Genomic DNA, 12,560 nt, shown 5'->3' with positions numbered 1-12,560 from the left:
GTTGCGAGTTAAATAAATCTTTACTGTTTCAGAATGCAACCCAAGAAGGGAAAAGGAGTTCAAAATAATCGTGTTGCACTTATCTAATTAGGAGTTTATCGACAAACATGCAAACACAAACCCACACACACCGGGAAGTCTTGTAACGTTGTGGCATAGCTTTCATCAGACTACCTGCCAGGGGTAATTAATGACTGCGCAGCGGAGTCTGTCTCCTCAAAGAATTAGCAGCCGCTAATTACATAACTAGCACTAATTAGCCCCTCTAGTCTACGTTGCTGGGTGGTTGACGAGAAGGCATGGCTCCTCGTTGCCAGCATCGATGATTAAAGGGGAGGGGAGGGTGAATTAAGTGGTACATGTCATTCAGTGAGTCTTTGGCGTGAGTGTGCTTATGTCTATTTCCCATCATTCTGTCTGCTGTGCTGGGTAGCTTACTTGTGCTGTAACTTTGTTTGCTTGCCTTTTCAACTTAAAAAAAAGAATACAATGGCCCGAATTCACAAAGGTGGTGCAATTGAAACCATGGTTTAAACCATGTACAATTTGTATGGAGCGCCAAGTGTCGCATGACCTGTTTTGTTACGAAATCAGTCATTTCATCGACGAAATGATCATTTTGTAATGAAATGACAACATTTCGTCGACGAAATGAACATTTCGCCAACGAAATGGTCATTTGTTAATGAAATGACTTATTTCATAACAAAATAGGCCATGCGACACTTGGCGCTCCGTACAAATTGTCCATGGTTTAAACCATGGTTTCAATTGTACCACCTTCGTGAATTCGGGCCATAGTGTTTGAGGTTCAATTCATGGTATTTGCATCATATGTTGTCAAGGAGCAAGGAGACAGGAACTGCTAGGATATGGAGACTGTAGCATAAACCTTTTAAACCCTTTTTGTGTCAATGACTCGAATTTCACACACATGGACAGGAAATAAAATAATGCGCCCTCAAAGGCCCAAATTCATGAAGGTGGTACAAATGAAACCATGGTTTAAACCATGGACAAAAACCATGGAGCGCCAAGTGTCGCATGGAATATTTTGTTATGAAATTGGTCATTTCGTCGACAAAATGACCGTTTCGTTATCATAAATGAAATTATCATTTCATGGACGAAATGTTCATTTAGTTACAAAATGTTGTCATTTCGTCACTAACTAATCATTTCATCGACGAAATGACTAATTTCACAACGAAATATTCCCTGCGACACTTGGCACTCCATAGTTTTTGTCCATGGTTTAAACCATGGTTTCATTTGTACCACCTTCGTGAATTCGGGCCATAGGGTTTATAAACCTGTGAGTCTGTTGTCTGGCTTGTTTTCTGTCAGTCTTGTTAGTCTCTTTAATCACCTAAACCCTCTTCTCAATTTCTTATGCCTCAATTTCAGTGTTTGTTTATTCTGCATTCATTATTCAGTGATGTTTGTATTTGCTTGTGTGGCAGTCCAGAATGGCCCATCAGTGCTGTCTGCTGAAGATGTTGAACTATAATCCAGAAGGATAAGAAAGAAGAATTTTGCACATTTGTATTGTTGTTTTTGTGTTTTATTTTGATGGATTCTTTACAGATAAAGTAAAATGTGATTTTCAGAGGATATATTCAGACTAACATTGATTTTCTCATCTCTTGGATATTAAACTGTTGTTGATGATTGAAAGATTATATTCAGATGAACAGAAATCAATAACTGCTGTCTATGCCATATTATTTGGATAGTGTAAATTTTACAAATCAACTGATATTCATGAAGTTTTCAAGACATTGATATCAACACATGCTATTTATCTCCAAGTTTGGAATTCAGTTGTTAACTTTGCTATGTAGAAGGGATAATGCCTATTTCTCAGTTTTATTGCTGTGATTCTTGCTGGTGAAGTTAAGCACTTGCTATATTGCCTTGAAAGTCCAGGATTTACAAAATGATACATATATTCAAATGTACTCAAGAAACCACCTGGATGAATAGACCTTCCTTCTGATCATACAAATAAACTTGATTCCAGGCGATATGGCTTGAAAGTTAAACATTCATACAAAGACCACTCATCCATAAAAGCCACCATGTGGTCTTGGTAGATGTTTAAATGCCAGTACAAGATAAATAAAAGGAAGCTGTAGAAGGAAGACTCAAAGTGACTAAGCCATGTATTGCATCAAGAGGATATAAAGTTACAAGGAGATTACTAGAACATACATGAATAGAGGGTGAGAAGATGGGGGGGGGGATAATGGATACACGCACATGCCACTAAACATGAGAGGGAGAGTGAAAGGGAAGGAGAAGAGGTTTTGACTGACAGACAGGGGTAGACAAGGTAATTGAATGAATTCAAGGACCTGGAAAGGGGTGTGAATCATCAGTGGATCTTCCTTGATTTGCCTCCAGGGGGTAGACCGGTGACTGGTCTGCACCCCTTCCCCGACCCCACCCCTTCATCCTTACCCCTTCCTTTCCTATTCTGTTGGTAATAGGATGATTGAACATACACACATACACTGTAGCTGTTCTGGGTCTGTACCCCCCTTAGCATCCTCTACCCCCCCCCCCCCCCCACCATTTCCCCGTCTATGGATAACATTGACAGTTATACTATGAAACTGACTCGTTTTCCTGGTCTGTAACTCTTCAAGGCCTACCCCTTATCCAAAACTCTACTCCACATGTGATATCAGTGATCATGTGATGCATGTGTGACTAACTCATTCTAGGTCTATACACCCCTCCCCTGGTTCCTCTGCAACCCTATAACCCCTATTCCATAGTTGACATCAGTAAACATACATGTACTACTAGTTTATATACAGTATATCCCATACATGATCCAGTTCTGCACCCATTCTCCTTCCCTCCCCCCCCCCCCCCCCGCCCCCAGGAACCTATCATTACACATTGTCATTGCATGTGTGACTAGTCTTGTTCTAAATCTACATTCAGACCTCTCCATTGTCCCTCACCTCTGCCCATATTGTCAATCATTCTATGGGTAAGATCAATGAATGCAGATGTATGTGATAAGTGTGCAAATCGTTCACATGCTCCATGAAATCAGCCCTTAATACTGACTTGTTTAGGTCCACCCTCCTCCCCTCCCTTCCCACCCCACCCCTCCCCCACCCGTAACTCATCTCTTTCTTTCTGTATGGCTGACATAACTGCTGATCACACTAAAATGTATGACAAGAAACATGCACACCATATTAGTGATAAGATTACCGGTAGTCTTATCTGGCCAGGATGCCCTTATGACTCAAGCATGACGTCTAGCATGGGTGTGAACATGCGAGTAACTGAACACCAGACATATGTACCAATTCAACAAAGTTTAAAACTCTGGCAGGATGTGGGTGTGTATGTACATGTATGTGTATGTGTATAGAACACGTAGTAGTAGTTATGCTGATATTGTGCAGGTAGAGCTGGTACAGTGTAGCTGTAATATACCATTTGCAGATAAAACAAAAAGTAAACCCAGCATTAGTGCTTCAAAATAGTTCTAAAATGTGAGGTAGGGATGGAAACAACTAATGTAAAGATTTGAATCAGTATAATCAATGTTAAATGTTGTTAAATACACAAAATGTGAACAGTAGTTACAATAAAAATTCTTCCAGACTAAAGCATCTACAGTTATGGTTTAATGATAAAGATAGTGATATCTCCTTATATTTTTAGGCTTTATTGCAAAAATTTTATCCAGTAGGATGTTTTATGATACAACTGACCTACACATATGCATTAAAAGTGATATCTTGCACATTTTTTAAATCAATGCTCCCAAAGGTAAACAGGGCTGTTAAAATGCTAGAAATGGAATAACCAATCATGTAATAGGTGATCAATATGGTATTATGGCACATTGTGTCATATTAGCAGCTGGTTAGCATCAGTATAATACCCCTCTCCATTACTGTTCCTATTTAGATTCCAGATTAAATTAGTATCAATTACACTTTCAAGCTATTAGTTTATCTCCTAATCCCTGTACATCATTGCCTCGCACTGAAATCAATTCGCCTCAAGTGAGGACTACTCAGCAGTGACCAGAGCAGTTAGAATGTTTACAGGGGCTGGACATGTTTTAGAGAGATACATGATTCCTCTAATGGGGTCAATTGCTGAAATGGGGCATGGTAGAGAGTAAGAGGAAATTGTCTTGTAGCCTGGAAGAAAGGCTAGATCCTTCCACTAAACACCCTAACCCTCCCATAGCCACTTTTCTATTAAAATTGTCATAGACATTGTATATAGCATGTTTGCCAGTGGTAAACACAAGCTTAAGCCTGGTAAACATTTTAGAGATTAATAATACCGTAAAACCTGAAATTACTGCATGTATAAAACTTTCTGCGAACTTTGCGAGGAGCAAAGATTCGCAAAAATCAAAAGTGTGTGAAAGTTTTTGTATTTATGATGCAATGAATGCAATTCATGAAAGTTTCATGTCCCGAATATTTCTAGTTTTATAGTATTCTGTGCACAGACCTTGGTATAGTCTTTTCCCCAGTCTGAGTCCAGATTAATAATTTCATCACTCTGTTGCAGTAGATGGACCTATTGTGTGATTTATATGACTTTTTGAAGTTTTATTCTTTTTCTCTGTGTGTTGGTGAGTAACAAATGAGTCATTTGCCCCTGGCAGTGGGGGGGGGGGGGGGGGGGGGGGGAGGATGGATGGCAGTTAATATTATAAGGTGCATCAAATTACGCTGCAAATTAGTCACTTTTGTCTATTTTGGGGAAACAGAGAAAGAAAGAGAAAAGAGGTTTTGCTTAGAGGTTTTGCTTAGTGATTATGCCTTTGTAGAATTCATTATGAAAGAGATTATTGCCATAAGAGTATTACCCTGCTTTTTTGTTTGTTTTTTGTTGATTCTGCATTTCTGAGAATCCTATACTGTACCTTGATTTTTGGAGAGAATTCGGAGAGGATTAGGTACTGTAGTCCCACCCTATGTTTAAATATGTTTTTTTTTTTTAATTATTAAAATATCAAAAAGGTGATGTGTTATAGGCTTCATCTTTTCCATAGCTTGTGTGCATACAACTCTTCTGCATTCACAGTGCGTTACTTTGTTTATTTTGGAACTTTCAAGCAACTCATGTTCACTTCTTTCTCATAGTTAATGTGGTGTACAAAATATCTGTTATGGTGCTAAGAGAGTTAATATCCTATTGTGTATTATTCAGGTCAGATTCTTATCTTCTATATTCATTACAATTTTCTCTCTCTCCCTTTCCACAGCTCTGACAAAAAAAAAAAAGAAAATAAGAGAGAGAGAAAAAAAATGGGGGGGGGGAGAAAGAGAGGGAGAGTTGTATCTTTTTTAGAAAATATGTGAATTTGGTATCAAAGGCCTTTTGAGGTGTTAGGTTTGTTGCGCAAGCTGCATAATTTGGAGTTGAATGGTATGGGGGGGGGGGGGGGATTACTACTTTTATTAACTGTTAAAGGAAAGGAATTATTATTGAAGATGAACTGTTTTTCCTATAACACGCATTTCCCATTTACCAATACCCAACAATACTCGGGACTGGTCTTCAGTGGGTTAAATATGTAAAGGTACAGTACAGTAATATTACATACTTTTTGTCATTCCAATGAAATTTCATCTACAGAAATGAGTCAAAGAAAGAGCTAGCAACTATCTTTTTTTTAGTGATATAGGCCGAAATACTGTAAAAGTGGAAATTTTCATGCATTTCGCGCAACCAGATGCTGGCGCGAAAATAGAAGCACGCGAATATGTTTGCATGCCATATGTTCCAGTAGTTAGTGTCCTGATTCTGCGGAATTAAAAACACATGAAATCCATCTTACCCTGCAAAGCGCGAAAAATTACTTGCACGAAAATATCCACTTTTACAGTATATAAAATGAGGGATGGCATGCCATCTTTTTTTTCTTCTTTTTTTTTAGAATCGGTGGTTGAGCTGAAGTGTAATCGGTTTGGTTGCTGTTATTCGTAAGGGTAGACACTTTGCGAGATGATTCTACCACATCGAATTTAGAGAGAAAGCATGTGACCACCACTTATGACCACAGCTCTCGTTTATTAAAAGAAGAGGGCCTAGGGGGTTGCAGATGAATATTAATAATTTGTGCATGCAGCCCATAGTTAAGTATTCTTGAAAAATAAAGCTGAAACTCTCATGGATATTAAAAGTTAGGATAGAATATTCCCAGCCTCTGGTTTGCCAGAAACAAGTGCAATTGATTGGCGGGATTAAATCGATAGACCGCAGTGTGACATTGGGTGTTACGTTGAGTCATTAGCACTGCAAATTAGTCCCATGTTGTTTACTACCAACAAGGCAGTGTGGTCGGAATCAGACCCCATCCCACGTGCAATATTTCAGCTTCAAGTTATAATGTTTCAATATGAGCCTCACTTTTATTTTAACTTATTTATTTTGTGACCGGGGGGGGGGGGGGGGGGGGGGGTGGTGCATCATTAGAAAAAATTCTTGCTGTTTGTTTGCTAGTTTATAGGTTTCTTCTTTTTTTTTTTTTACTGTTATTCTCCAATGTTCAAAGCATCAATATCTTACTGTGCATCTTTAAATGGTGATATATGGATAATTCTGATTTGATTGCATAAAAGAAACCCACTAAGGTTGTTAGTATCTTATTAGTTGGGAGCCACTTTTTCCCTGAAAGGAAATGTCAACTTGTATTTTGTGATTTTCAAGCAAGGCAAATTTTATACATTGAACTTGCTGTGCTCAGTTCATTTTTTCTTATTTGTGTATTTATATATCTTTTCACTTTTGATAAATCAGGGATTATACATTGATGTTATGTTGTCATTTTGTATATATATTTTTTTGAGGTGGGTAAGAATCTTAGCTGATGGTAAATTGCCCCATATGCTTTTGATAGAGTTGTAGTTCTGTAATAAGTATTAACATCATACATGATGGATAGTTGTATGCTGTAGCAGGGGTGTTACAGTAGCATGGCTAACTCATGCATTCATCGCCACAAAGTCATTACTGAGATACAGGGCAGGGGATTTTAGCACAATGCACTATAACTTGGTTCACATGGAGCTACATGTAGCTCCCTTTTAGCATTGCAAACGTGATGCTCACATGATCAACGCGAGAAAAAAACAACAACAAGGCGAGTTCCAAATTTAGTACAGTGTGATGAACGTTTCTGTTTTAAGCCATGATTTTTAGTAAACCAGTGAAAGGGCGGATTAGCTGCATAAGCTGATGTTGTCATAAAACTATGTGGCAAAGTACAACCATAGTAGTCATCTTTAACCTGTTGAGGACGGTTTGATTTTGCTACAACACGCATTTCCCATAGACGCTTGCCCGAGTATACTCAGGACTCGTCCTCAACGGGTTAATAGCCTTCCTGATCGACACAGAATTTTTAATGTAGATGGCTTTTGTGAAGTATTAGTCCATACCTATATAAGGTCAGAAGTTCCCTGCTATCCTAGCAAATATGGGTATATTCATTGCATTTTTAAGATATATTTTTAGAGTGCTAAAGATTTTTTTTCAAGTTGAATAAAGGTAATTACGTAGTTTATCAATGATATTCTAAAGCAAATGAAAATCAGATTTAATTTCAATATTGCATTTTACAAAGTACTTGCTTGTGGAGGCTGCCTCTGCACACACTTTCAGCACAGATTTTGTGTTAAAATTGGGGACTGATTTTGGATTGGAAAAAGGTTCAGTGACAACAAAACATGTATACTTTAGTTAATGCTCAGTCATCTACATCAATCTATGAATATGTTGAATCAGTCTACTTTTGATAGGGTGCCTGGTAGTCCAGTGTGTATGAAGAAAATTATATTTTCAAGCGTGTGTCCATGAGAAAATATTTTAAAGGTAAAATTTCATGTGTGGATATGATTTCATGTGTATGTGAGACTTTGTAAGTCTTCAGTTAGAGATTTGATGTACTGGTCATTGACAAATTGTAAAGCTTCACAAGAAATTATGCATTTAAAGGTAAACTTGTAGTCATACTTTTTAACCCATCATGACTAAAAGTGACTCTATACACTTAGAAGGAAATTTAAGGAAGAATGGGATTGTTTAAAAAACAGTTGTGTAGAGCTTTTGAAGAGCTACCCACAATGTAGCTTTTAAAGCCACCATATACTATTTACAGAGAGAGAGAGAGAAAAAACACAAAACAGCTTTTAAAAGTGCTTCAAAATAGTTCTAAAATATGAGATAGGGATAAGAACAGCCAATGTAAAAATGTTAATCAGTATAATCAGTGTTAAGTATTGTTAGACATATGAAATGTGAATAATAGATTAAAAACTATTTCAATATGCTTTATAGACAAAATTTGTGATCTCTCCTTATATTTGTGGCTCTGTCGCAAAATCTTTATATGGTAGGCTGTTTTGTGATACAACTGAACTAGATATATGCATCAAAAGTGATAGCTGGAACATTTTCTTTTTTTAAATCACTGCTCCTAATGCGGGGTGCCACATAACTTTTTGTTACCACTTGCCCAGTCGGGCTAGCAGATTTTTCATATTGTTGCAGAACACTTGCCCGAACATGTATTTTACTTGCCCGTAAAGAAAGTCCAAAGATATAAGAAAATGATACAGAAAATCACTTGTAAAGCCAAGGGCTTGATAAAACCCTATCATTTGAAATGAATAGCACATGTTAGGAGTAACAAACATGATTCGATGGAGTGTTGGTATTGCATTGATTGGACTTTTTCACTTAAAAAGTTGTGGGATGTAAAGATGGCTTCAAAACTTTTTTTCCCCTCATTGTTCCAAAACACTTGCCCGACTTTGATTTTTACTTGCCCTGGGCAATCGGGCAAGTGCTTATGTAGCACCCTGACTACTGGTAAACAGTGGCTTTAAAGCAAGGGACAAGGAACATGTTTCATGTTAAAATGTGAGGAGAACAGATGCTCTGACTCACTTCCCTTGTCGCAAACGGTGCAATGTCGGGCCACGGCTGATACGGGACCCTGTCGTGGCATGGATCCTACCCCTTGACAGGGATACACATTGTGTACATCTCCCTGCATCTTAACTCCTTCAGTGCTCAGGCACTTAGCTCTAAAGGGATGGTGTAGTTTTGATGGAGATGAGGATTGGGCTTTTAACTTTTTGCGAGATACCAAGAAACCACTTATAAAATAGTACAGAGCACACCATTCTAAGAGGAATTCAAAGTCTATATGATGAAAATTGGTTTTGGAATGGCTGAGATATCCAAAAACAAAGTAAAACATAGTGATCGTAATAAAAGGTTGGTCCCACCTTTTATCAGGATTGCTCTGTTTTGGGTATCTCAGCCATTTCAAAACCAATTTTTACCAAATAAACTTTGAATTCCTCTTGGAATCACATGCTCATTCACATTTCTTAAGATGTTTCTCATTGTGTCACCTAAACATGTTAGAAACAACAAACATTTCCCATAGGCACCTGCCCGAGTATACTTGGGACATGGTCTTCAACGGGTTAACTTACGCAGCATTTTTTCATCAGTATCTAGTCATCCCTCCAATCTTGACCTACATGAAAAGTACCATTGATAGCAAGCCCACTCAGGTGTTGAGTAGCAATGTGCCTCCGTCCAACAGGAAGACCATGGTGATATGATAGAGATTATGGGAATTAGATGATCTCTATTCATTGGCCATTTTATAGTTTCCAGATGTCTGTGCCAATCAGCAAGGAAAGCACTGTGAAACCAGAAATGTTCTCATGCAATTGAATTTTGCAAGAGCCAAGATTTGTGAAATTAAAGGGACTGTATAGTACTGGTTGAGGTGGGGATTCATGTGAGATAATGAGAAACAAAGAGCATGTAATTTTAAGAAGGATTCAACGTTTATTTGATGAAAATTGGTTTTCAAATGGCTGAGATACCCCTTAGAATTGCATGCTCTTTGACATCACGTAGAGTGATTTCTGAATATCTCGCAAAACGTTAAAAGTGAAATCCTCACCTTGACCAGAACTTTACGCACCCTTTAAATGCTCACAAAGTTCTTATCTACACTATATGCAATTTTCGAAAATGTCAAGTTATCTCTGCTAAAACCTGTGATGGTTTATTGTGAAGTCTAATGTGTGCTATGGTGAAACAAGATGTCAAATTTCAGACAAAGTTTAATGGGAGTTGAGGATTCCTTACAATATACCATACCTATCCCCCCCCCCCCTTTCATTTCCAGTCTGTTCCTGAAAGAATATGAGGGTGTATAATCATGCCATTAAATAGGAAGTTTCAAGCAACTTTCCTACCAGAGTTGGGACAAAGAACAGAGCACCCGGCGACCAGAGATGAAATTCTTCGGTCAGGGCTAATTCGCATCTCAAACACGCACCCGCCGAAAAACATTGAGTCTTCAATCTGCTTGCGGATTAATCGAGGTGATTCCACACTCGACATTCGGATTCTCCCCTTGCTGCCCTTGGAGGGGTAGAAATTGAGAGGGGTCCGTCTTTGTCGCGTAGGATGTGGCACCGCAAGAATTGGAAACGCGACACCTCGCGTGAATGGGTTATAAGCCCAACAAATTGTGGCGTGTTGAGTATATTGTACCCGTGGGCCCTTGTAATTTAGATTTGAAGTTGGCGTGTTGGATATTTGATGAGGCGCTGGGCAAAGAGAGGCAGGCGAGGAGAGGAAAAATGGGATGTTGTGTGATGAATGGAAATGAGGGAGGAGTTTCAATTAAGATTATGACTTTGACGGGGCGGTGAATCTGTGAGTTGATTGAAAATTGATCATGTTGTCTCTGGCTGTCGACATTCTGCGCCGTGGTTTGAATTCGGTCGCATATAGTCAAGTCCAAACACTAACCATTGCCATGCTTTTGAAGCAAAAATGAAAAAGTGTGTGATATAGTTCTGAATTCATTCACTGGACATATCTTGGTCTTTTATAACTTTGTCATGAGGCTGGTAACAAATGTAACTTTTTAATGATTGTCTTTGCGACGTCTGTATCCTATCATGAACATTTGCAAGCTGTTTGTATGTTACATCAATGGCATTTGAGAGTAGTGATACATGATGGGGTTACGTTGAATACTACACAGAGAATGTGATGAACACAAAACAAGACATAGAATCTTTACTGTGATAGCAGTTTAGTGTACGTAAACATTATAAACAGAAATTAACACCAAAGAATGAAGCAAATAGTGTTCTGTAAGTTACTATGAACAGCACTTAATGGAAGAATTGTAAGGAATCAAAAGTGTACTTGATTTGATGCATCATATCTACTGTAAAACAAGGAATGTTCGCATGCACTTTAATTTCACGAGAGCCAAGATTTGCAAAAGTTCTTGTCTACACTATATGCATTGAATGTTAGAGGCAACTTGCAAAAATTTCATGCTACGAAAAAGGCCATAGGCTCCAATTCATGAGAAATTCATGCCGCGAAAATATCATGTTTTACAGTATTTTGATTTAAAAAGTTGTCCTGTTATTTAATTTACAGTATGCCTTTAACCCGTTGAGGACGGACTGATTTTGCTCCTACGCGCATTTCCCATAGACCCCTGCCCGAGTATGCTCGGGACTCGTCCTCAACGGGTTAAATGGAAATTGCAGGCATTGTAAAAGCATGACCCAAGCCAAACAGATATCTTCTGCTTTATCAGTGCAACTTTCATTATTTCTTTTCATTTCAAACACACAATTGGCATCTGCCAAGACCTGTATTACATCTGCTATAAACTGGAAATTTGACTACAACTTTTCAATAAAAGATAATTTTCCTTTTGTCAGTTACATGAAATCTTGTCTTGTATTGTCATTGCTCTCTGAAAAGTTAGACTTGTGTTACAGCAGTTCTCTAGAAATTTGGTTTGTACATACTATGACTGTTCACTGAAAAAAATGTGATTTCTGCTTTCTCTGCAGAGTCAAGCGATGCGGATCGTACGGAGCATCGGCCAGGCTTTCGAGGTGTGTCACAAGTTGAGTCTACAGCACGCCCAGGCCGCGGCCGACGGACAGGCAGACGGAGAGAGTGACAAAGTCGGTGATGAGCGTCTTGACACGAGAGAAGGTACGTTTATCTGAAGGACGTTTCAGAACCTTCCATGGAAGGAGACAAGACTAATGCTATAACCTGTTCATCGCAGCATATGGCCAAATTTAGTCGAGTACAGTTGAGTAAGACATGTCTAGCTATACCACATAGTGCTGGAGTTGATAGTGTTCAAATTTTGCTAGCTCAGAGGATTTCATGCAGCTCCTACCCCAACTCCAATTTAGCAGAGAACCTATCTCGCAACGACTGTCAAATCAATCTATAGAATAGATAGGGTTGAGAAAATTCTGCAATCTCAGTGGTGGAGATGTGTGCATTGATTTTTATCAAATTATTGTTACAATTACCTTTTGATGCACATGTCTTGTCTTGCATCAGCAGGAAAAGTGTGCATGTGGTAACCATTGAAGCATCTGAACCCACTCGGCTGTGCCTCTTGGGTTTAGTAAACATTTCATAGTTACCGTATGCACACAATTCCTACTGACACACCCAGACTTGTG

At 38.6% G+C, this 12,560-nt stretch overlaps 1 protein-coding gene across 1 annotated transcript in view; it reads left to right on the top strand.

Annotated features, from left to right (window-relative positions):
- Positions 1-12,560, top strand: part of LOC139713088 (uncharacterized) — a 191,876-nt gene that overhangs the window by 151,611 nt on the left and 27,705 nt on the right. Inside the window, exon 6 of the mRNA XM_071624848.1 lies at positions 11,925-12,072. Within this exon, the coding sequence (XP_071480949.1) occupies positions 11,925-12,072 (148 nt within the window). The remainder of the gene's footprint in view (positions 1-11,924; positions 12,073-12,560) is intronic.

The sequence above is a fragment of the Diadema antillarum genome, unplaced genomic scaffold, assembly GCF_040938485.1.
Source record: "Diadema antillarum isolate AM-2024a unplaced genomic scaffold, OU_Dant_1.0 scf00000042, whole genome shotgun sequence".
NCBI classification, from domain to species: Eukaryota; Metazoa; Echinodermata; class Echinoidea; order Diadematoida; family Diadematidae; genus Diadema; species Diadema antillarum.
The sequence above is the reverse complement of the archived record's forward strand: the minus strand, read 5'-3'. Positions and strand labels throughout refer to the sequence as shown.